General features: G+C 36.3%; 1 protein-coding gene across 9 annotated transcripts in view; it reads left to right on the forward strand.

Moving 5' to 3' along the window:
* Positions 1-21,827, forward strand: part of Far1 (fatty acyl CoA reductase 1) — a 61,376-nt gene extending 39,549 nt beyond the window's left edge. For 3 of the 9 annotated variants that reach the window (XM_087658135.1, NM_001011933.2, NM_001439737.1), the window contains 7 exon segments: positions 4-48; positions 165-283; positions 850-917; positions 3,130-3,301; positions 10,638-10,767; positions 16,163-16,290; positions 18,381-21,827. In XM_087658135.1, the coding sequence (XP_087514261.1) occupies positions 4-48; positions 165-283; positions 850-917; positions 3,130-3,301; positions 10,638-10,767; positions 16,163-16,290; positions 18,381-18,543 (825 nt within the window). In that variant the 3' untranslated portion in view covers positions 18,544-21,827. 9 annotated transcript variants of the gene reach the window in all.
* The last annotated feature ends 4,554 nt before the right edge of the window (positions 21,828-26,381 follow it).

The following is a 26,381-nucleotide window of genomic DNA, read 5'->3' on the forward strand; positions in this document are numbered from 1 at the left end:
TAGGGATGGATTGATAACTTTAATGGACCAAGTGGTCTCTTCATTGCGGTAAATAAACTTTATGATTTACTACTGTTATAAAATTTCCTGTATCTTTATACATATGTGCATGTATACATGTTTTGGCTATGTATTTTAAGGTGTTGTTTTTAATTTCAACAAAGGCAGGGAAAGGAATTCTTCGAACAATGCGTGCCTCCAACAATGCCCTTGCAGATCTCGTTCCTGTAGATGTAGTTGTCAACACGAGCCTTGCTGCAGCCTGGTATTCCGGAGTTAATAGGTATAGTTAATAGTTATTAACTGTAGGAACTGAGTGGGAAAGGAGCTTCTGATCTTAATTCCCTAATCCTGGTTATGCCATATTGGTAAATAAAGTGCCTTTAGGATGTAGGAAATAACAGTGCTCATTCTAAGAGCTTTTACAGTGGATCCATCAGTGATAATGAAGAAATAATGTTCAGTGTCATGTATTTACAAAATTTATAGGTTTGTTAGGAATTAAAAATGGGGGTTGGGAGGGATCCTCATGAAGGATGATTTAAGCCAAAGTCAAACTTAAATCTTAAAGTATAAACTCAAGTTGAAATTCCTAAGAAAAGTTCAGTATCACCCATGGCACGCTAGAGCAATCGTAATGAACCTGTGAGCGTCCTTTTAGATAGTAATAGTAGCATTTATAGTTAAAGCCTAAACATTTAAAAAATAATTCCTTGAGGGTACTTTTTGTATAACAAAGAAAAGGTACCCATTATCATCATGTCTTCTAACTTTGAGAGTACATAAGACTTAGCTTAGACATTTTTGACTTCCTATTATGTTTCTTTGTTTTCATCTTTGTCTTTGCAGACCAAGAAACATCATGGTGTATAATTGCACAACAGGCAGCACTAATCCTTTCCACTGGGGGGAAGTTGGTATGATTTTATCTATTTTTTTAATGTAAAACATTAAGTGTTCACTGCCTTTTTAATGTTAGAGTACCCATAGGTATTAGCGCCCCTGAGTTACAAAGGTATCCCTGTTACATTGCTGTTTGAGAGTAACTACCAGTCCTGCCTTGTGGTCCATCCTTAATGTTTCCCAGTATAAGAACAGCCTGATGTATGTGTCCACTCACCTAGTCAGGCCCGAGCTGTCCTCTTGTTGTCTGCAGCACCCTCATAGACTACCTGTAGTTTAGGGCAGTTTTTTTTCTTCTTCCCCTAACTATGAGCACATTCAGGTCTGATATTGCCAGTCTATAGTTAATATTATTTACACCTGTAAGAGTCTGTGTATCAGTTGGTCCCTGAGTTACAATTGAAGGAGTTAGGAATTAGGAGACATTTGGCCACAGTACATTCTTCTAAAGTCAAAGATCCATAGCAGGTAGTGCATTTGTTTACTAGCTCTAAAACAGGGCTAGTGTAACTTGAACCATACTCATTTTAAATTATTAAGTGAGTCAAATATAAATGGTATTGCTTTTTGCAATAGATCATTTATTTGTAGTTGAAATTTTTCTATCCTTACAGAATAATTTGTTTTTAAAGTAGATTGGTGCTAGGAATCAACCTGCCCCTTCCTTACCCACCCACAAGGCCTTGTGTATGTATGCTAGCTAGGCACATACTGTACTGCTACATTTCTAGCCCTTGTTCTGCCTTGTCTTTTTTTTTTTTTTTTTTTTTTTGAAATAAATAAAGTCTCACTAAGTACCTCAGACTGGCCTGGAACTTACAGTATAGCCCAGGCTGGATTCAAACCATCTACCCTGCCTCAGCTTCCCAAGTGCTGGAACTACAAGCATACACCATCACACCTAGTGCTGGAACTACAAGCATACACCATCACACCTAGTGCTGGAACTACAAACATACACCATCACACCTAGCTACTTTATGTAATCTTATGTGACATGGTCCTAGGGTTTTCTGTGGCATTTGTATTTAAATTTAATGATTGACTGTTAAAATGAATAAGAAAAAAACCTCTAGAGTAATTTCACAGTATTTTAAGTCATGGTCCTTCAATGATATTGAAGCATCTTAAGTGAGTGAGGTTTTTGTAGACATTGTTGTGTTGTACAGTTTTGTGAAAAATCAAATTCAACATTATTCTTTGGTAAATGCCTAAGTATACATTTCCATTAAAGTATTAAAATAGAAGATACCAAGTTTGATTGTGTTGATGTTGAATAACGTAAATAAGTTATGGCAGAGGTTAATTTTGGGTTGTTTTAAGCTTGTATGGTATATGTTGATTTAAGTAACTAAATCATTCATAAACAAAGAATGATGATTTTCCTTTTCTTTTTTAAGTAAGTACAGTATTAAGAATCTGGAAAGAGGAACAGAAAGAAAGAAGCTATCGTGAGAGGTGACATATAGAGAGTGACATTATAAACTGACCTAGGTAAAACATTAAGATTTTCAGAGTGAATTTTAGTAAAAATTCATTCATTTAATTAAAATACTGGAAGTATTTTAGCTCCTTGGAAGCAGCAGTTTAATACAATCTTCCCTTAGCCATGGAGAGTAGAAAAGCTTGGTTTTTAAATGAATGAACTCTGGTTCTTTGTTAAAATATTTTGCATTGTACAAACATGATTTCTTTTTCAAAACTTCATTACATGGTTATTATCAAAGCTGTTACACAACTTTTCTTCCTCAGAATACCATGTAATTTCCACTTTCAAGAGGAATCCTCTCGAACAGGCCTTCAGACGGCCCAATGTAAATCTAACCTCCAATCACCTTTTATATCATTACTGGATTGCTGTTAGCCATAAGGCCCCAGCATTCCTGTATGATATCTACCTCAGGATGACTGGAAGAAGCCCAAGGTAATGGTGACTAGCTCTGTCTTTTCTGTTCCTCTGACTGTTAAACAACCCATGCTTAACACTGGAATGCGCATTAACTCTATCTGTTCGTGCCTATGATAAGACTTGAGGGCCTTTTGTGACTGAGAAGACTCTTGAATAAGACATGGTCAGAAAAGCAAAGGTAGCGTTGTAAGTCACTTATTTATTCTAAAATTTGGGTGATAAATTGCTGTCATATGTTGAGTTCTAGGTCTAACTTTAGGTGCTTTTCTAAATAACAAATAATATTCAAAATGCTTTAACACTTATTTTTCCTACAGGAGATTATCTAAATCATTCCTTCAAGACGAATCCTTTAAACCAAGTATTCAGGCACCCCTATGTTAAGTTCTATTCCAACAACCTAATGCTTCATTATTGGAAGGGTGTCAAACATACAGTACCTGCATTATTGCTCGATCTTGCACTCAGGTTGACAGGTCAGAAACCGTGGTAAGAAGAATAGCAGTAATACATTGTGTATTGGTAAGGTGGCGGAAGCTTGCTAGAAAGACACCATGTCGCTAGCATGAGCTTACTTTTAGAATTACTAACCTAATTAAGTGCAATCACAATCAAGATGCCAGGACATTTCCTAGAAGTTGGAGATGTTTGGAGGCCAAGAATGGACCTCATCTTATTGGGTCATCGATTCTCCAAAATCCCATCATACTAGGAAATATCCCACTTCAGGATTGTCATTGTTATTATAAGCTGAAGTTGAGTCTCTCCCCTCTATCTAGGGGTGAGTTTTTACAGGGGATTTACAGTAAAATATTTTGCTTTAAAGTAGATGGTTTAGTTTTATATGAAAAATATAGGATGCTTCTAGAACATTACTTGAAATATCTAAGCTACCTATTCAGCTTATAATATGGTAATTACAGTTTTTGACTAATGTTCTAGTTTTTAAAAGTTTAAACACAGAAAACTTGCTCTTTTCATATAGTTGTAATATCCTTCCTTTCTTTTCTTTTTCTCCTTGAAACCCTACAAAGTTCTCCTACTGTTTTTAACCACAAAATGTTTATTTTTAAAACTGTATTAGTATCTTTGATTGGCAAGTTCAGGATCTGAGTATTTATGTTCAAAGATGATGATTCCAGGACCTCCATCAGCTGCTGAAAAAATAAAAGTTAGGTATTTGCCAGTTGTAGTATCTCAGGATTGGAGTAACCCCAGAAATTTTGTGTATATTGAATAGCTTAGAATGTTTCTAACTATATATTCACTATTGAAATAAGGGGGAGTATTTAATAGAACAACTTACAGAACAAACATTTCAGGTTTTCTAGAATGATTTGCAAAAATAGTTTTGCTATATTGGCATTTTTTATGGCTAAAAATCAGATAAGTTAATGATTTGCTAATGCATATTTATATTAGTAAAGTTGTTATAATTAGGGCAGAAAAGACAATATTGGTTCTAATACATAAAATAGATTTAATACCTTATAGTACCTTACAGAGAAAATGGATTAATTTCTATTAATTAAAAGTTAATTCATTTTTATTAATTCTTTGAGAATTTTTGCACATTAATTAATATATTTTGATCATATTCACCCAAGATCTTTCTGTACCCACCTTTATATTGCTTTTGGGGGGGAAGGAAGGGGTGTTAGGACTTTTTTGAGACAGGGTTTCCCTGTGTAACAGTCCTGACTGTCCTGGAAATCGCTTTTTAGACCAGGCTGGCGTTGAACTCAGGTTTGCTTGCCTCTGCTTCCCAAGAGCTAGGATTAAAGGCATGTGCCACTGCCACCTGGTTTATATTATTTAAATAACCCATTGAGTACAATTTATGTTGTCTTACTTTTACTATAGATGTGGGGCAGTCCACTGGAATATGTTGGATCTACCCAGGGCCACATGCATGAAGAAAACTGATTCTCCCTTCACTGACAGCTGTCAACTATCAATTGACCTGCTTAGCTAGGGGTGGGAACACATGAAACTCTCCCTCTTCTTTTTAGATGTTAACTGGCTTTATCTTGTTCAGTTCTAGTGAAGGCAGCCATGGCTGGGAGCTCAGTAAACTTAAAAATATTTATAATAAAAAGAACAAAAAAGAAAACCCTAGTTACTAAGAGTATAGAAATGATATTGCTATATAGCAAGTCATCTGAGATTTAGTGATTAAAACAGTCATTTCATTCTTTCTCTTTTACTAATCTTGGGATCAGGAGTTTGCAGAGGAATTGGCATGTATGGTTTTAGTTTAAGACTTTTCATGTGAGCAAATGGAGCTGAAAGAGCTGAAGTCTGAAGGGAGGATGGGGTATTTGATCAGCCAGAGGCCAGGTATTATCACTGCCTTATGAGGATCGCTTTTTGTAGGATCTTTTAAGGCCTAGTGGTTGCCTTTCAGAATTAACTTTTGCACAGCAGCTAAAGTTGTTGAGCAAGCAACATGGAAGCTAGAAAATACTGCATTATCACTTTTGCCTTGTTTGTTCTTTGAGACAGGATCTCATTAGCCCAGGCTGGCCTCAGATTGAGAGCCAGAATCATAACCAAATGCCACCATGTCTGACTCACCTTGCCTCTTATTTTTCTCTTCTCCTCTCCCCTCCTCCCCTCCCCTCCCCTCCCCTCCCCTCCCCTTCCTCCCTCCCTCCCTCCCTCCCTCCCTCCCTCCCTCCCTCTCTCCCTTGTCACAAGCAAATCCTTTTAGGTGTAAGGAAAGTGAGTGTTCTGGAGAGCAGTCAGATATCCTGGAAATGAGCAAGTGAGAAGGATGGCTTTCAGCCATTTTTGGAAAGTATAATCTGTAACAGTTAACCTTCTGGCCCACAGAGGTTATGTTCTTCTGCCTGAACAATGAAGTTAATTTTTTCTTCTACAAACCCCTATGGTATCAGCTGGATGTCAGGGTTTTACCACATAAACCTGATCCAGTCAAAGATATAGTTATTGTAGATGATACTCCTCATATGAAAACCTATGAAACCAAGTTAGCAGCTGTGAAAGCAAGTTACAGCTCCCCATATATTCTACATATGTTGAGAGAAGCATAAGATAATGGCTTCAGACAGTGTCTTTAAAACAAGAAAAATGGAAGGTACACAGCAAATACTGTTCTATAAACAGTTTTCAATTGAAGTCCAGGTTTATGTTGACAGCTGGACTCTTTCCTACTCTCTGAACTTTCTCGAACCTTCTCCCCCGACCCCTCATTAAAAAAGGACCCATGTAAGACTGAAGAGACTACTAATTCTGCTTCCTGCCCATAAAAAGTTAGAGTCCAGGAAAGGGGTCAGTACACTTTTTGTAAACATTTAGACTTTGTAAGCACATAGTTCTGTTGCTGCCTCTCTGCTTTGGTGTTAAAGAAGGAAAGCAATCAGACAGTTTATAAATAATGAACATGATTGCTTCAATAAAACTTTATTCACAAGACAGTAATAGAGTGGACTGGGTATGTGTCCTCTTACTTGCTGACTTATGTTACAGAGACATTTTTATTGGTATACGTTCCCTTTTTATATAAATTCATGTGGCTTTAAAAAGTGTCCACTGTGTCTACTCTAAAGATAATCAGATAGACTAGAGCCCATTCACACATCTCTTTGAGACAAGCCTTTGGGTCTCATTAGGAGGCTGTGGAGCAGTGCCTATAGATGTTAAATCTTTTCTCCTTAAAACCTGTCATCCAAACAGTAGAGAATGTGATAATGTCTTTACAATCTGGAGAAGTTTGTTTGTTTGTTTTGTTTATTTGTTTTTCTCTGTCTGAAAGATATAGTTTTTTTTTTTTTAATTCTTTTTTTCGGAGCTGGGGACCGAACCCAGGGCCTTGCGGTTGCTAGGCAAGCACTCTACCACTGAGCTAAATCCCCAACCCCTGAAAGATGTAGTCTTAATCTTACATCTCTACCCTGAATTTGATTTATGTTCAGAAACTGCTCTTTTCCCTTTTCTTTTTATTTATCAAATAATTGATGTGATATAAGCTAGAATTTCTGGACTGCAGGTATAAAATTGTACTCTTCGAACGTTTAACCTGACACTACTCATAGACTTGGTAATAGTCTGACAGCAGGTTACCATCTGTCCTGTCCTGTCCTGTCCAGGCTATGGCTGCTTTTCACTGTCCTAAGGGGTGACCTGCTGTATTGTTTTTCATACATTCTTAGCAAACTGGTTAACTTTTAAGTGAAAGGGTGGTATCACTGGAGTGGTCCATTCAGCTTTCAGTGTAAGACTAAGGAATTTCTAGCTTTCCCACACATATGTTTATCTTGGCCTATGTGTGCAGCAAGCAGTCTGTGCAGTGAAATATGTATGCTGCATGCTTTTCAGCTCCCAAGGCTATACAGCTGTTTCCTTTACCTAGACTGTCCTGCCATCTAAGCCTACAGGGCAGGACTTACACATTAGCCATACTAATATACGTGTGCACAAGTGAGAGAGATCTGCTGCAGTAAGAAGTTACTTTTTAAAGAATTCCTGAGTAGCCTTTTACATTTTCTCCAAATTTCATTCAGACAGTTCACTTTCTAAGTTCAGCTTTGTTTTCATTCAAGAAATCTTGGCTAGATTAAACTTTAAGAATATAGGGTCTAACTTTTATTATCTTCCATGTTATATAGCTTCAAGTTCTGTAAAGTTACCTCTGATTTTCTTTTCATGGCCCTTTCAGATTTCAGTAAATGAACTCAAAGGTCATAATAGAATCTTCTACTTAATTCTAAAATGCCACAAACTTTAGTTTGTTTGTTTGTTTTTTAAATTATTATTGCCAGTTCTCCCCAGTATTATGATGTATTTTTCTGCTGCAGGACAAGTCACTACAATCATAATGCCTTAAAACAAGTTATTTTTTTAAATGTGTTAAAATTTCTGTGAGTAAGGAATTCTAGAAAGATTGGTCTAAGTGGCTTTGGCTAAAGGTCTTTAAGCTTGGTTAGATGGATTAAGACATGAACACTAGAGAGAGTTGTTGAGGGAGAGGAAGGGTACAAAGTAGCTAAGCAGCTTTCTCTCTTCATGTAGAATTAATCTCTACATGTGTAGTCTGCACATGGTCTGGTTTGAGCTTCCTTGCAGAATGACAACCTCAGGGGTCATTGGACAGCATGCAAGGTGACCGAAGTCTTCCGGGTGAGTGTGACAGTGAGCAAGGAAGACTACTCTTAGTACCTCCTTACCTGGCCTGTGTGTGGGGTCACCACCTCATTCCGATGCCTAACAGGTATCCCCTTGTGCTGGGACATTAGTCTAGGCAGCAGTGACCCTACAGGATGGTGATGTATCAGAGCAGGGATAACCCCAGACCTCGGCAGGAATATAGCACAAAAGCAACAAAGAGGAGGGTATGGTGCTGCACACTGTAATTTGGGCACTCAGGAAGCTGAAGCAGAAGGATTTACATGAGTTTGAGGCCAGTCTGGACAGCAAGGTTCCAGGTCAGCATAGAATAATTAAAACCCTGTCTCAAAAAACAAAACAAAACAAAACAAAAAAACTAAAATTAAGTAAATAAAAGCATCAAGAGATATAAAAGTTTACTTAGGCTATATACACATGTTAACTAATGTCTCAGTTTATTCTTTGGATGTTCACTTAGTCAAGTAAATGTTACAACTTATCTAACCTTAATATAATTCCTCATTCAACATTAAATTAATGTAATTCACGGCATCCAGTTTATTCATTTACATGATTTTGAGTGTAAGCTAAATAAAAATCTGACTTGCTGTATACTTTGAAATATCTATTTCATAATATATGGACTCTTACTTTAGAGAGACCAGAGTACATATCTAGAATCATCAAGTTATTCTTCAGTTAACATTACATCATTGTTACAAACAGCATCTTTTGATAAGTTGCTTCACGTTGTCGTTGTTTAGTTTAGCATTTCTGAACATCCGTACAATTCTCAGCCTGAGGGCATTTGACGGTATTTGGAGATCATCATCATAATGGGGAAGGGTGTGCTTCCCTTCAACCCCCAGTGTGCTAAGGCCATGGATGGTGCCAAGTATCTTAGAACATAGATGTTTTTAGATAATTATTAAGATCTGGCCTTGCTGTTAACTGTGATTATACTTTAGAAGTTATCGTAGTAAAGAATAAATACATCCTCAGCAGGTACAAGACAGTGCAGTCATAAGCATTTGCTCTGTGGTGTGTTGAACCAGAGCGAAGGTGCAGTTTTAAGTGTACTTTGGTTTCCTGTTAATATTGTCTGCAAGTTTCTCACGTGTATGAATTTTCAAATCTTCCATCCCTTTCCCTCTCTTCTTTTGGAGACAGGGTTGAATTGTAAACCAGGCTATCTCCACATTCATGGCAGTTCTCTGGCCTCACCCTCTCAAGTGTGGGATTATAAGCATGCATGAGTTCCCATGCCTGGGTCCTCGCATTTTTTTTAATAAGTATTTTTGAGTGAATCAAGGCTTGATTTTAGGACAACTACATCACTTGAATGAGTCTACACATGAAAATAGGCAAAACCTGACATTTAAGGAATCAGGGAGAAAAATGTTTCAGTAGACTACTCATTGGAAAAATTATGTGAACTGTGTATGTTTGGGATGAAACTAATGTATATTATACTACCTGTGAGTCTATATTGATTGTTACAGATTTGTTACATCTGTAAAGAAAATTTTATAGAAAAGTCTTGTTTATTAAAGCAACTTTCCCTAATCTATATGGTTTATTTCTAAATAATAGCTTTGGGTATTAGATAATTCTTTTCAGGTTTAATGGAGAATTTGTTTTGGAATTCTTTAGTGAATGAAATAGTTTTTCTGCACATTGTCTGTCTTGCCTCATTTTCTTTAAAAATTTTGGTTTTGGAGTTTCTTTATAAATGTATTGAATGTTTTACCACAGTTTCTTGGTTAATGATGATGCTTTTATTTTCTTCATTATTTTTTGTATTCTAATTTTCTCCCATGTCCCCTATTGTAAAGCCCTTAATTTGGGGTCTTTCTAAACTTCATATACTTTAAGCTAATTCTTGTGGGAATGTAAATGGAATTCTTATATTTCTTGATTATTTTTCTGGTGTTTTGGTGTATATTTGATTCAGAAAGCTCTTAATTACTACTTGGATTAGCGCTTTGATATCAATGACTTGTGGCAAGTGATAATAAATAAAATGTCAGATAAGATTAAGGTTCCTTCCCTTAAAAAGAAACAAAGTAGTATTTTACTAATTTGTTTCTCTAAGGAAGAACATAGGTGAGGCCTGAGGAGAAGAATATTTCTGAAAGTCCTCAGCATTAGTCATTGATTTCATAGCACATCCAGATAATCAGGAGTGGTGCCAATCACAGTTGGAGAGAAAGTTCTTGTATTTTTCTAATAGAGTTGACTAAAAAGCAAAAGAATATTTCTGTATATCTATGTGCTTCAGTGATGCTGAAGCACTGAGATGATAACATAGCTGTAGAAATCCATGTTGTGGATTCTCACTAAGTACAGGGTAGCAAAAAAGCAAAGGGAGACTAAATGGAATCCTTCATGTAGTGTGATATATAGAAAATTTGAATTTAAACTTTAGTGTTGGATATCATTTGAGAATTCTGTGTCAGCAGAACTTTGTGAGGGCAGTATAAAATTTTAAATTCCCTTTGCTGCTGCTTCTAATTTGTTTTTCCATTTTGGAACTATAAATTATTCTCCCATGATGCAGAAATATTCTGATTCTATGCTGGTTTGGTACACTTACTGAATTACAGTTGGGAGTATATTGTTGGGACCTCTGTGGTAATGGGATTTTACCCATTCTATATACTATATGAATCTCTTGATTTTTCTTGAAACACAGGATGATGAAAACAATCACTCGTCTTCACAAAGCCATGGTATTCCTTGAATATTTTACAAGTAACTCTTGGGTTTGGAATACTGATAATGTCAATATGTTAATGAACCAGCTAAACCCTGAAGATAAAAAGGCAAGTATTTTCTGTTCTTTTTTTTTTTTTTTTTTTTTTCCGGAGCTGGGGACCGAACCCAGGGCCTTGCGCTTCCTAGGCAAGCGCTCTACCACTGAGCTAAATCCCCAACCCCAGGCAAGTATTTTCTATTTTGGAGTTAGAAAATATGACTAGTAGGCACCCTGAAACCTAGGCATTTCTAATAACCATCACATAGGAAAGTCATAGATCTCATTGTATTTCCCAGTGTTTAAATCTTAATTTTTATAAGGAGATAAAATTGGCTTTGTCTTAAAATTGCTACAAAATATTTGAGAATAACAAAGGCTTTTCAGATTAAGTTGTTATTCCTTCCTGTATGGTTGGGTTCAAAGAGAACTTTAACATCTTTATGGGTTTTATGTAAAGAATATCTTGTTTTCTCTAAATTTGGGGAAGGGGTCTAGGGGGAGATGGACTACAATTTCTTTTTTTATATTTCATGCTTTTTGTCATTTCGTTTTGCTTGTTTGAAAGTTAAACTGTGTTCCTTCTGAAGTTAACTCAGATTTTGTTTTGTTTTGTTTTGTTTTGTTGAGATACTGTCTTGATATAGCTAAGGCTGTCCTGGAACTCACTATGTAGACTAGGCTGGCTTCAAATTCTCAAAGATCCATCTGTCTCTGCCTCCTGAGTGCTGAATCACAGGCTTGTGCTACTATGACCCAGCTACTTCATATATTTTAGCATATGTATCTGTCTTAAACATTCAGTTACTTTCTTTTAGGGATATAGAAGTACTAGGGACTGAACCTAGAGCCTCATTCTCTTATATTTTTGGTTGTGAGCCTAGCCTTTAACAGCGGAGCCATCTCTCCAGCCCTAGAGCCTCATTCTCAATAGTTTCTTCCTTATGGTAATTGTGGTTTTGTTATTATAATACCTCAAGCCCTCCAGTCATGTGTGGGTACATCTAACTGTAGTTCTCCAGTTTAAGCCCCACCATTATTAGGAGACATTTGCTTGTCTATTTCCATTCGTGGAGCTTCTCTTTATTATCATTTTCTTTCTGTCTGACATGTATTTAGAATACCAGGGTATGGCTAAGTTAGGAGACTGATCATAGTGAACTTTGAGCTTTTGTTGTCTGTCAGCCTTTAGTTGACCTTAGCGTTTTTTGGTTTTGTTTTGTCCTTAACACTAGTGTAGCATATTGAAGATTGTTCTGTGTTCTGTCTTTTTTGTTGCAGGTGAAAAGTCAGTTCTCTGCTTTGCTGTGTCTAGGTTTCCACACTTGGTGTTCTGAAACTCTCTTTGGACTTTGTGAACCTGTAGATGGGTGTTTCTCAGCAGTTTGAGAGTGTCTTAAGCATTTGTTTCTTCTAATGTTGCTACTCCTCTACCGTCTCACAGAATTGTTATATGGTAGACCATGCTGCCCTTAGGTCTATATCTGCAATTAAATATTTTGCTTTTGGACTAAAGTGTAAATAATTTAACTTCTTCAACAGCAAGTTAGCTGGGTTGAAACATGCCATTGAGTTTGTATGCTTTCATTTTCAGAAGGTTCAACTTAGGGGTTGGGGATTTAGCTCAGCCCTGGGTTCGGTCCTCAGTTCTGAAAAAAAGAAAAAAGGCTTAAAAAAAAAAGTTCAACTTAATCTTAGATATTTCTTCATAATTTCTGTAAATTCTTTCTCTCATAGTTCACGTTTAAATGATAGACAGTATCATATTCTGCTGCTTGAGCCCAGTCTAAATCAGGGGTGCCTTGTTCCCAAGTTGTTGTTTTGCTAATCATTATTTGTTTTTCTTCAATTCTTATTCTTTGAGGATTCCTTTGAATTTCAGGGACATAGATTAAAATTGAAGCTTTATGTAAGAATTTGCTATCAAGGAGGCTGCCATAGGACAGGGCCTCTAAAACATGTGCTGAGGATTTTACCTTTGTGGAGGTGAATGATGCAGTCTATGTAGATCAGAAGACTGGGTCAGGGTTAGTTTTCCAGAAAGACTTTGTTTTTCATCCTGCATTAATTTTTGTAAGTATTTGATTTAACCTGATCTATCAAAAATACTTTGAATATATCAAAACTTTAAAGTAATTTAGACCATTTTGGTTACCTTTCCTATTTTGCATTTGAACCTCAGTGCACCTTTTGCATCCTAGCGTATCAATGTGGATTAAGCCATAGTCAGTACATGTGGCTGGTGAATTCCATACTGAAAGTTGAGAGCCAACCCATTTCACTAGCTTGGTAAATAAGAGGTTTCAATCTAGATGTTTTATTTGATTTTTTTTTTACCCTTGCTCTGAAGGTATAGCTCTTTTATTTTACTTAGTTTGTATGTGTGTCTCTGTGTGTATGTGTGTTTGTATCTTGATATCAGCATCTGTTTCCTTCTACAATGCTTATGTAGAAATAGTGGTGTCAGTATTCACTGAATCATTGAATACTGAGACTGAAAAGATGAGCAATTTACAGAAAATGATTTGTAACTATTTAAAAACATTTGTAAGAATGAATGGAAGTCAAAAGTAGACTGAATTTTAAATGTTATTTACCAGATTTTTAAATATGCAGGCTTTGACAGCATACTCTAGTGAGGCCTTGGCCAGCTTCATTTATTACTAGTGGTAATGTCTGTCTTCAACTTTATGTTCAGTTGGTCTGCATTCTTATCTTTTAGTCATTTCTCTTGTAAACAACACAGTTGTTCTTGTTTTTACAGCCTGATAGTTGTTGACCCTTTCTGGAGAGTGTAGCCTGTATATAACCTGTGATTTTGGAGTTAGATGTTTGTTCTAAGACAGACCCTTGTATATGGTGAGTGAGCGAGCAACATCCCAAGCTCAGTTCTAGGGTTAGGTTTAGCGCTTCAGTTTGCTGCACCTATTTTAATTGTCCTTTTCTGCCCTCTTTTTGTCCAGCTTTTAGTTTCTTGGATACAGTCAAAGTAAGACACAAGCTGGCCTTGAGCTTAAACTTCCCGCCTTCTCCAGGCTGAGGTTGTAAGCGTTCTCTGTACACCTGGCCCTTGAGGTTGTTTGTTGTTTTTCACAATTTTAATTCCCCATTTCCTTTAGTTGTATCAAAATGCATTATTTCTCAGTTGTTTTAGTAGCTTACTTTAGAAAACACAGGTATTAGGTGGTAGTATTCAAGACAGGATTTCCCTGGAACTCTCTGTAAACCAGGTTGACCTCGAACTCCCAGAGATCCACCTGCCTCTGTCTCTCAGTGCTGGGATTAAAGGCATAAGCTCACACCACCAGTTTACAGTATCTTTCCTTAAGCCTAACATAAATGGATACTCTGACCTTTTTTGGATTGTGAAAAACCAATGCCTCTATTTTGCTGTTTACAGGTCATTTGTTATTAAGAGTTTCTTAGTCTGTTTTATGCTGGTAAAGGAGAATAGCAAATGGGTAATTTTCATTGGATAGAAGTTAGTTCACAGTTTCTAACTGCTAAGCAGGGACTGACATCTGATAAATGCCTCCTCCTGTGTCATCTCATGGTAAAAGTGCAAGAGAGACTAGGGGATTGTACTCACAACCTTATGTCTTTTAATTGGCATTCATTCATTCATGAGGGTAGACTTCTTATGACATAATCAGTTCCTATTAGTCCCCCTCATTTTCTTCTACCTTCAGACATCCACAGAGACTTCTGTGGACAGTCTGGAACCTGGAGTCATTCTATTTCAGCCCTAAAGAATAGCGTGATTCTTCATTGTGGATGATACCAGTCACTCCAGTTCTTACTCTCCTGGAAATATCTTTATTTCATCTTAATTTTTCAAATATCTTTACATTGGTGTGGATTCTTACATCTGTTACATTAGTTATATCTGTTGAACACTTGGAAAACGTGGTCTTTTGGCTTCTATTGTATCTATTGAAAATAGTTAATGGTCTGGTAGTTGTTTTGTAGGTAATCTATCTGGACTTCTTCCCAGATGCATGGGTGTATACATGGTGGGTATGGTTTTTAAATTAGTGTTTGGTATTTCATCATTTTTGCAGAAAACATGCTCTTAGGTACTGCTTCTGCTTCTTTTTTCTCTTGTGGAACTCCAGTCAATTGTGTACATGCATATATAACTTCTTATAATGGTTCTTTTGTGAAGTCAGGTCTGCATCCTTGTTGGTGCCATGATACTTTCATTTTAGTATAATATTTTCCCCTCTAGAACTTGTTATTTTTGGATGATGGCTTATAGTGAATAATTTCCTTGTCATTTCACAAAAATACCCAACTGCCTGTTTGCTCAAGAGTACTGAACAACTATAACTCTCTTATTTCTCCATAGAGTAGCATTTCTATAATTTCTGCTTTTCAAGATATATCTATACTTTTTATCAAGTTACACAATAACTGTTACTAAAATCCTAAGCCAGAATTTATTCTAGGTTTCGCTTTTTATTGTTTCTTCTGAGAGAGAGAGAGAGAGAGAGAGAGACAGAGACAGAGACAGAGACAGACAGACAGAGAGACAGACAGAGAGACAGAGAGAAACAGAGACAGACTGTGTGTTGGTGTGCTGCTTGGTTGAGACAGGGCCTCATTGTGTAGCACATTGTCTTAGTCACTGTGAAGAGACACCATGGCCAAGGCAACTCTTTTTTAAAAAGCATTTAATCAAGGTCTTGCTTACATTCCCAGAGTCCATTGTCATCGCGCAGAAGCTCTGAAATAGTTGCTGATTCTTAGGCAGAGAGGTAGAGAGCCTAGGCCTGGTATGACTTTTTGAACCTCAAAGGCCACCCCAGGGACTCTTCATCTAACAAAGCCACACTTTCTAATCCTTTCAAAGAGTTACACTCCCTGGTGACTAAGCATTCAAATAGATGAGCCTGTGTGGCTGATTCTTATTCAAACACCACATAGAGACTGACTTCAACCTGGTGACCCCTGCGTACTGTGCGTTCCTATAATAGTGTTTACCACCGTGCTCTGCTTGGTTTCTCTTAATGTAAAAATTTTTCTCTAGGAAAATTAACCTTTATCCTATAGAAAATATATAAGAAGGGGAGGTTGCAGAGGGAAAGTAACTTGAAATGTATATCAGTTCATATGTAAGTAGTGAGGAAGAACATAGATATGTTGACATTAGAAAAAGTAATACTGAACGTGATTGTTGGGGGGAGGGTGGCAATGGGGGGAGGATGGGGAGGGGAACACCCATAAAGAAGGGGAGGGGTGGGGGAGGGGTTAGGGGGGATGTTGGCCCGTAAACCGGGAAAGGGAATTAACACTCGAAATGTAAATAAGAAATACTCAAGTCAATAAAAAATATATATATATAAAAAAGAAAAAATAATACTACATTGAAGTTTAATCTTTCATTTGGGATTATAGTTCAGAAAAATAATTTTTGGCAAATTCTAAAGAATATTAAGAAAGTAATAATTTTTTTCTTACCATAGACCTTTAATATTGATGTACGACAGTTACATTGGGCAGAATATATAGAGAACTACTGCATGGGGACTAAAAAATATGTATTGAATGAAGAGATGTCGGGCCTCCCTGCAGCTAGAAAGCATCTGAACAAGTAAGTGTGGCATAGGCTTGATGAACATTTTCCCTCCTTATGAAATATTACACAGCTTGCTTTGGAGAAGTAATATTCAGAATAAAAATAATGTATTATATTTAAGAAAATGCTTATCCTTGGGTTTGTAACAATGTGGTCTCTATCTAATTTAAGATTATTAAAAGACTGGAGGGGTGACTTAGTGGTTAAGAGCACTGTTCTAAGGGACCGGAGTTTGATTCCCAGTTTGCATGGTGGATCACAACTACCTGTAACTCTAGTTCTAGAGGATCTCACAGCATCTTAATTTTTCAAATATCTTTACATTGGTGTGGATTCTTACAATTGTTACATTAGTTATATCTGTCGAACACTTGGAAAACGTGGTCTTTTGGCTTCTACTGTATCTATTGAAAATAGTTAATGGTCTGGTCGTTGTTTTGTAGGTAATCTATCTGGACTTCTTCCCAGATGCATGTGTTCTGGCTTCTCCAGGCACCAAAACCACATGTGGTGTACAGACACACATGCAGGCAAAAGCCCATATACATTAAATAAATAAAGATTATTAAAACTTTATTTTTATTAAATATTTATTATTTTTATTTATTATTTATTTTTATTAAATATTAAGTATATTTTATTAAAACTATATCTATTAATGTATGTTTATTGCTGGCTATGAACTTTGGGTAGAACTTAGTTTTTGAAATTCACTATTTGGGGTTGGGGATTTAGCTCAGTGGTAGAGCGCTTGCCTAGGAAGCCCAAGGCCCTCGGTTCGGTCCCCAGCTCCGAAAAAAAAGAACCAAAAAAAAAAAAAAAAAAGAAAAGAAATTCACTATTTGTTTCTAATAAAGCTCTATTGAAAAAGTAAAAGTATTAGCAGAAAATGAAAATATTTTTGAACCAGAAGTTACTTATGTAGTCTTTTTTTAACATACAGCACAGAATGATGATTCCTTAGTGTCTTAGTAGAAGTAGTACTTGCTGATTTAAATCAGAATAAACTCAGAAAACGGAGTAAGATGAGCTGTAGTAAGTCATTCAAAGACTGTAGTACTATTGAGGGTTATCTCATTGTAATAGTTCTTATGACTTCTAATATCTATACTATTCACTTGCTGAGGCCACAGCACTATGGAGCTAGTAAAATGCCAGGTTTATTGTTGAGGAAACTGAGGTTTGCAAGACTGCATTTTACTAACTGGAAAGGAAACTTGAATATAAATGTTTTGACTGCTTATTTAAAGCCATAGTGTCTACTTCTGCACCTTCATTTCTCTACCACAGTCCTTCCTGTCTTGGACTGCAATATTAAGTTCCTGGAATTCATAATGTACCTTAACCTGAAGGGTTAAAGTTTTTTCAGACAAACATAAAAATTGTTTAGAAATATGCACATTGTAACATGCTTGCTGATCTTTGAGAGCAGAAAGGTCTTTTAAAATAGAGCTAATGCTGTATTATTCTTAGATGAGGATTTTTCAGTTGGCTCTTGAGTTGGGGACTATTAGATACCAGCAGCTCTTTTAGATTAGATAGAAGCTCCAGAAATTCAAGACATATGAGTGACTGTTTTACTTCATTTGTTTACTTGCTTGCTCACTCTCTTCCTTCTTTCCTCCTTTTCTTCCTCTCCAGATTTCCCCCATTCTTCTTTATTTCTGATAGGATCTCATTCTGTAACCTAGTCTGACCTCAGACTTGGGATCTTCCTGTCTAGATTTAGCCTCCCAAATACTAGGATCACAGGAATGAGGCGACCATGCTTGGCTTAGCCTGTAGTTTGTTGATGTCTACCATAAAATGGATACACAGGATGCTCAGTGAAATTGTTGCTTACTAAGTCTATAGTTCAGGTACACTGATAATACACTTGTACTCCTTGTTGCTAGAGTAATGCATTGATGTGCTACTGTCCAGTTACAGGCAGGTATGTTTACATTGTGCTAACTTGAACTTAATAACTTTAATTTCGTTTTTAAATGTTGAAAGTTAAAAAATGATGTAGAATTTTGATTAAATTTATAGCTATTAATTTGCTCCTATCCAAAAATAATTTTAGTCTAGAAAATATTTAGTATATCTTTTGATTTGCTTTTCAGGTTGCGGAATATCCGTTATGGTTTCAATACAATCCTTGTGATACTTATCTGGCGCATTTTTATTGCAAGATCACAAATGGCAAGAAACATCTGGTACTTTGTGGTTAGTCTGTGTTACAAATTTCTGTCATACTTCCGAGCATCCAGCACTATGAGATACTGAAGACCAAGAATTTAGCATTAGAACATCTATGCATATGATGATCTAAATGCATAAAATGTAAAATGTACTTAAGTCATCTCACCTTTCGTTAAGACATTAAACCATCTTAAATTGGAGCGTGGAGTAAATTATGGTCCATTTTATGTAACATTTTAATGTTTATGCTCAAAACCTAGTGAACACACTGTGGTATGCCAGCTCAGATCTGCAATAGTCACTTAAACTATGATTCAACATTTTAATCCTTGGAATGCAAAGGATAGGAAGAGGGAAGAAGTGGGGCTATGGGAATATTGACCAGTATAACTGTGCAGTTCTGGAACATACTAATTAAAATATGCCTTAACATGCAGTCCTAATATTCAGTGCAATGGAAAATTGCAGACAGAAGGCCTAGATAAATTAGTTAAGTATTTGATTTGATTCTTCAATGTTGATTTCTTTTTTTTTTTTTTTTGAAATCCTTTAAGAGGTGGGGTTTAGTTTTGCTAAAGACCACAGCCATGTATTTTTTTTTCTTATAAGTTACAGGTGTTATCCTATTCAAAGACTTGTTCTAATTTTCTTTCTGAATAAATGTGTGTTGTATATCATTTTCCTATAAGTAATTAGTCGCTCTTATTATCAGAAGGCCAAATATTATTCTAAAGACACTAATAGATCTGAATGGATTTAAGATTCTGTATCAATGTATATACTCTGTGCATTTGAAGCAAAGTGAAAACATGCACAGTAAAACTGTGTTCATATCAAACGAATTGGAAACCATTTTTTCTAGTCCACATTTCGATCAAATGGAACTCTGGTGAGATGTGTTTTCATTTTGAAGAGGATTTCTTGAGACTTGATTAAAGGTGGGATTGGGGAAGGATTCATTATACTTACTCTCCCTTAAAAATTTTCTCATAGGACTTGCCCCATATGAACATGCATTATTATGAAGGAACGTAGTTGCAGCTTTTAACATTAAGAAAATGCCCTCACGTGTTTACCAACACGTACTAATTTTGACCTTGAAAGCTGAATTCCTTTAAAAATGAATAATGCATAAGTATGTGTGTAAAATTAAATAAAAAGATTTTACCATGTAAAGTAGCAAACTGTTCAATGAGTTTCAAGTCATCATTTCTTTGCATGTTGTTTTAGCTTTAGAAAGACATGCGTTATAGAAACAAGTAATAGCAAGAAACTGATGTATATTTATTAATACATTATAATTCCCTTTAAATCTTACTAGTTTGTTACTATTTTATCATATTTTAATGGCTTGTTCAGCATAACACAGTTATAATTAAGCTGATCAAGTTGTACTACATTTTAAATCATCAGCAGTGTATCTTGAAAGTGCTTAAAAGGTTAGTAAATAGTACAAGAAATAAAATGTAACTTTACATTTTAATTTTTTGTCAATTAAAATATAATGTAGAAGAAGTTTATTTTACTATTGTGGAAAACAAAATGTAAAGGAAACCACCTTTTTCCATACTGGTGTATAATCTTGAAAAGAAAAAAAAAATGCTTCTGTGTTGAAGCCAAACTTTGTGTAGTAAAACTTTTAAACATTATTTTAAAAGAAATATGTATGTAAATATCTGTGTATTCTTTGGAATGACCCTGAAGTCTCTGGTCTAGGACCATGCCTGTGTAAGGTGTGAGAGACCATGATGGTGTGTGAAAATGGAATAAATGATGCCTTTGATTTAAGGTGGCCCATATAATATACATTGAGTACTCCATGTCTCCAAATGTATTTCCATGATGTAATGAAGACACACTAACCTTTTTATGCTTTTTATACATCTGCCAAAATATACTGCGAATCTGATAAATTGTCTTTGGGTCTCTGAAAAGAATCAAGTGCAATGTGGGCAGGCCTGTAAAGTGAACTGGATGTGTGTCTTCTGTGTTACTGATCTGTGATCTAGTTTAATGAACTGCTAACTCAGGCTGTGCTGAGGTCAAATTAATTGTATGTGTTTAGAATTCTGTTGTCAAAGGGAAGGTAATGAATAAATGATGCTCATCCTGGAATTTGTATTTGAAATTAGTATGGGGTCAAATGTGAGATTGTTGATCTTTATCAGCTAGACTTCGGATTCATATTTAAAGAGTCATGTTTAAAGAGTCTGGAGATGTATTCTGTTTATAATTTGCTAGACAATGTTTTTAGTTCTCATTATATTTTCCATATAGAGTATTCAATAGGACAAGTCTATAAAATTATTTCATTCACCTCATTTATCAAAACTGTATTCTGAACCATTTAGGGTTTTCCCCTTATCTTTCCTTCTCTGAACTCTGGCATACATATTTGTACACTGTTATGTCATTGTAACTATTTAATTGCCTTGGCAATGCTTAATGTATCTTAACACTTAGTTCAGAAAAGCATGACCAGGTCATATGTTGTTTGACTTAAGGATGACATAGAATAAGTTTCTCCAGTCTGCCAGATAAAGCTCAGTAGTGGGAGGGGACTCAGACCTCTCCCCTTTGTGTTTGTCTGTAGAAACTGATAAGAAAACTTTTGTGGGGTTTTTGTTTGTTTGTTTGTTTAAGTGTAAACTGATAATCTTTTATAAGAAGTAAATAGAAACATTATTGGGTGCCTTTGTTTGTAAACCAAAAAGTAATAAATGAATCCCTATATTTCTATTATAGCATCTATTGTATTTTTACATTGTAGAAACCGTCCGTGAGTTAAAATGGCTACAATGACAGGAAGTAGTCCTTGAATCTTTTTTTTCTTAGGTGTCCTCATCTATTCTCACCATCTTTTTATTTATGTCTTGAGTTGTTCACACAGCACTTTAGGGGGAAGCATATAGGCAGAATGAACATTTATTTTAAAGTATTTTTATATAGTAATTAATAATGAGGCAGATTTCTGTTTTGTTTTTTAATGTAAATAGAGCCCGGAGACCACCAGTGTGTTCCTAAGATGAATGGCATTGTGTTAGTTTATAGGTTCTTCGCCAGTAATTGATCTGACTTCATTTAAAGGGTTATTCATTCTCATAGAGATTCAGTGAAGCACTTGGGGGAGTGTGGCAGGATGGGGTTGGAGTGTAATTGGCTTTGTAAGCATTCCTTTCTAGGCTGACTTCCAGCTCTACCTTGAAACCGTTTGCACTGACTTGCTCTGCTTTAAGAAAAACATTCTAACTTTGCATGAGAAGCTTAGAGAAAAGGATATGTGCTGCGTAACTTATTACAAAAATGAGTTCATCAGTCTGTTTATATATGAAATATTTTCTTAATAAAGAAAATTTGAGCAACATTAAGTTTGACGTACTCCTTTTGAAATTGATGAGTCTAAAATGCATTTACTCGGGAAGGCTGCAAGTGGTCTAAGGAGTTTAATACCTTTTCCATTGGTGTGAGCTGAGGAAGAAAGCTCTCTTCATTCTGTGTGTATTCGTGCTGGGCTGGAAATCATGGACTGTTTGTCAAATTCATTAAAGTATAGAAACATTCCTTTGAAATATTCTCAATATCTTACGATAAATATGCTAATGACTTTGACATGGTAAAATTTTGTATGAATAAACCCTTTAGAAAAGGAAACATGCATGTATACAGACAAATGAGGATAGTTTTATTTGAAATTGTTGTCCAGGGAGATGATGTATTTTGTTTTGTCAGTATTTAGTTTGATATTTAGTACTCAGTTTCTTGCTTTATGTCACATCTTTCTCAGGTTATCTTTTCTTTCAACTTGGTTCTCTGCGTCATGAGGCAAGTTCAGCCTGCACCCTGGATGTTGTGAAGACACCAGCTAACACTTGTTGAGTGCTTCCTGTTTGTTAGGCACAGCTATAAGCACTTCCATGTGTTGTTCTGGTTTTGCTTTACTCTTGTCCTGGTTTTAGAAGTGCGATAACCAGGGCATATGACATAGTACTATCTTGCAGAGCCAGGACTTCTGGCTTTGAAGCCTACAGTCTTGTCCAATAACTATAGCTGATCCTCCATATCCATGTCTGTGAATTTAAGCAGCCATGACTGGAAAATAGTTTTTTAATTACTTACAAACTTTTGTTCTATAAACAATATAGTATAGTTTTAGTCTTATGTCCTTAATTACCTGGGTGTATTTCTCAGGTTATTTTGTTGTGTCAACCAATATGTACTTAAACCTAGATGGTTTTTCTGTTCTATACTTAGGGCGTGTAGTATATACTGTTCCACATGTGGACTGTCATTTGAAATGTTCTGTGCTGTATGACTATTTACATAGTGTTTATATTATTAGGTATAAGTATTTCAGAAGTATTTTTTTGTGTGTATATACAGGTCAGTGTGCACACACTAGACAACTTCGGTAAAGGACTTAGGCATCCAAAGATTTTGGATTTGAAACCGATTACTGTTCAGAAAAGTTCCTTGTCAGGGTTCATTTTTCACTTTTAAAACTCAGCATTCATTCCTTCAACAAATACTGAATTCCTATTATGCTTAGGAATTGTTTTATATCACAAATGTCTAAATGATAAGCTTTAAAGTAATCCATTCTTTGAATGTTACACACATTTGATAAAAGCAAGTTAATATACACCAAGAATAAGGACAAAATACAGTTGAGAGGAGGGAGTGCTTACTAGTTTAAGTAAATCGCATACAAGCATAAGATATTTGGGTTGTGATTTGAAAACCTAGCAGGAGGAGGGTGTGAAGAGATTTCTAGGCTTTAGGAAGTGTGTCTGCAAAGACAAGAATGTGGTGAACCACAAGATTTTGGGGGAGGAGGGTGCTAAAAGACAAGGTAGTCAGGGAAACTTGAAGCTGAGAAGGGAGGAGAAAATTAGGGTCTTTGAACTCATTGTTGTGAACTGCCTATCAAAAATTCAAAATACCACAAGATTTTCCTGGACTGCACATACCTATTAAATATGAATAGATTTAAATAAAACTGTCCAAGAGAGAAAAGCATTGATTTAATGTCACTATATTTTTGAGAGTATAAACCACATCTGTGTTTAAATAAACTTTTGCTTTCAGTTTTCTCTGATTTTTACTCTTCGGGTAGCAGGTATCTCGTAGGAACCCAGAAATGCACATTTGAGTCAGGAGCCCTGGGTTCAGCAGTCTGTTTTTAAGATGCTCCCCGTGTAATGCTGATGTTCACCAAAGCTGTTGAGAATTATTGGTTGAGTCAGTCCTGGTGAGGTACAGTGTTCTAGGTAGCCCACTGGGGTTTTGAGAGAAGGTCAAGAAAAATAAAGATGATGGAATATGGACATACATAAAGGTCTAAAATGGCCTGAACTGAAATGAGGCCAAAATACTAGATGCTACTGCCTGTGGGGAGATGGGGTAAGCTAGCTTTTGTTCTACCCTTTCTTATTATGTTCTTTGTTCAACCATGAGCATGAGTTGTTTTTAAACCAAAACAAAATTTTCTGTTTTAAGTTCCAGTTAAGTGCATAACATAATGGGGAGAAACAAACAAACAAAAACCAGTAAAGGTTAAAATGTGGTTTTGCTCCATTAAAGGGCCAGGGTCTGTTCATTTTATAGAGTGTTGGCTTGAGGAAGAATGTCTGGCTCACAGACGAGAATGATTTACAGCAGCTTGTCTGGGTCTTCTGTTTTAGTTTTTCCCAAGTATTCTCGTACTTAACCAGGTTGTGACTCAGCCTGTCTGTGGTTATCTTGTCAGCTAGTAGTCCCTGCCTACAGCTAGTCACAGACAGCTAGTCACAGCTAGCTTTGTTTTCCAATGATAACGCCATGCTGGCATTCTCATTTATAAATCCCTAGACCTTGAATTTATAGAATGGACTAGCCCAGAGGTGGGTGTGGGCTGAGAAGGGATTTCTGGTCCTTAAAGCTGAGTTCTAGAGTCCTGTGTCATGGTAGCCTCTTACCACCAGAGCATGACACAGTCAGTTGAAAATATTGATAATATTAGTTCTAGTTGAGGAAATTGATTTTTTTCTTACCATCTAAGAAAAACAACAATTTCTTACATACCCCCTTAATGGAAAATACCTGTTCATGTTTCCTCTATTCCATCTGTGAGCTATCTTAGCAGGTAGACTTTACTTTGTAAGATAGCTGTCTTAGAAGATACTACTAATTTTAACTTAATTGGTGAAATAAGGGTATGTATGAGGTTTTGCAAGAGACTAATTCAAGTTCATCTTAATAACCTTTGTTGTTTTTTTTTAATCTAGACAAGTTAATAATACAAGTGGCCCAAATTAGAAACTCTACAGTTGTAGTTCCATTCTTTGTTGTAATAAAACACTCTGACCAAAGCAATTTAGGGGAGAAAAGGATATATCTGGCTTGTACTTTCCAGTCATAATCCATCACTGAGGGAAGTCAAGGCAGGATTTTGAAGCAGAAACCATGGAGGAACACTGTACTTTACTCATAGGCTCATTCTTAGCCAGCTTTGTTATATAGCCTGTTTAGGGAATGGTGCTGCCCATAGTGGGCTGGGTTTGCCTACATCAATGAACAATCAAGGCACATTCCTATAGACCAACTAGATATAAGCAATTAATTCCTCAACCCAAGCTTACACTTAGAGAAGATTCCAGGTTGTGTCAAGTGACAAACTTAACAGTTGACAGGCTCCATTGAATAAACACTGATAGGCTATTTATTATTCACTAATTTAGAAGCTCTCTTCTCTTACATCATAAAAGCATGGACTTTTTATTTTGTCCTTTTTGGTGGTGGTGTTCTTGTGACATTTCGCCAAAGAAATTTAGTTGTATAGATTAAGGACCCATCTGATTCTTGCTTGACTCAATAATGCCAAGCTGTTTGGGAAGGCACACTGACAGCACAGTAGGGTAGTCTGCCCTCAGCATTGACCTGCCCTCACGTATGTCTTCTCTACATTACCAGAATGCATCTCTAGGCCTGGGCCAGTTGTACTATAAAACACTATTCATCTGCTTAGATGTCCACCCAACATCACACCTCAGTTTTCTCTTCCCCTTATTGTAGGATTATTTGAATCCTACTATGTTAGGGATTACCTCTTAACCTTGAATGTCAGAGACATTCCCTATAAGCAACTTATATCCATATTGGTTATTTTAAGTCTTGTCAGTTCTAGGTCATCATAGAACACATAAGATGGTTTCATGCACCACTATTTGTTTCTGGGATACTTGTGTGGCACTGAGATATGTTAGCATGGTTTCATAAAGGCATCTTTAAAACCACCCCTTAAAAAGAAAAATGGAGAAGTTTCTTGGGCTAGAAAAGAAATCAGTACTCTTTTCTCAACAACAAGCACAAGGGAGAAATGTGGCCGAGGAGGCTTTTGAAAGCTCCACAAGCCCAGGCATGAGTATACCTAACTGCGTCTCTGAGGGCTGTGTGTTGTCTATCAGCCCTGGTCCCATTGCTGCTCTGCTGCTTGCTACATATTTCTTGGTTAAACCTCCCTCTATCTGGTTTGTGTTCCCAGCTCTCACTTGACTAAGCATCAGACTTCCATTTCCCCATCCATTGGGTAACAGACAAGATAAAGAACAGATTTAAGGTTTGGGACATCGTCACAAGGTTAGATCGGGGTTGACCATTTCTAGCTTGTTGACTTGATTCTACTTGTCAGCCAGTGGGTTCTTTTCTTTTTATTAGGTAACTGAGCAAGTAAGAGTTGTAATCAGAGAAAAGATTTTTTTCACATATGCTTATTTAATTCCTTTTAAGTTGGTTTCTCTGACCCTATACTCTTCACCGCATTTCTAAGGTTCTTGAACAATTGGGTCACAGAAACTCCCAAGTTAAAATGCCTTTCCTCCCTGAGTAAGGCAGCCTGTACACCACACCATTTTTCCTTGCTAATCCTGCAAACCAAAGCCCCACAG

Source organism: Rattus norvegicus, chromosome 1 (assembly GCF_021556685.1).
Source record: "Rattus norvegicus strain SHRSP/BbbUtx chromosome 1, alternate assembly SHRSP_T2T, whole genome shotgun sequence".
Lineage (NCBI taxonomy): Eukaryota > Metazoa > Chordata > Mammalia > Rodentia > Muridae > Rattus > Rattus norvegicus.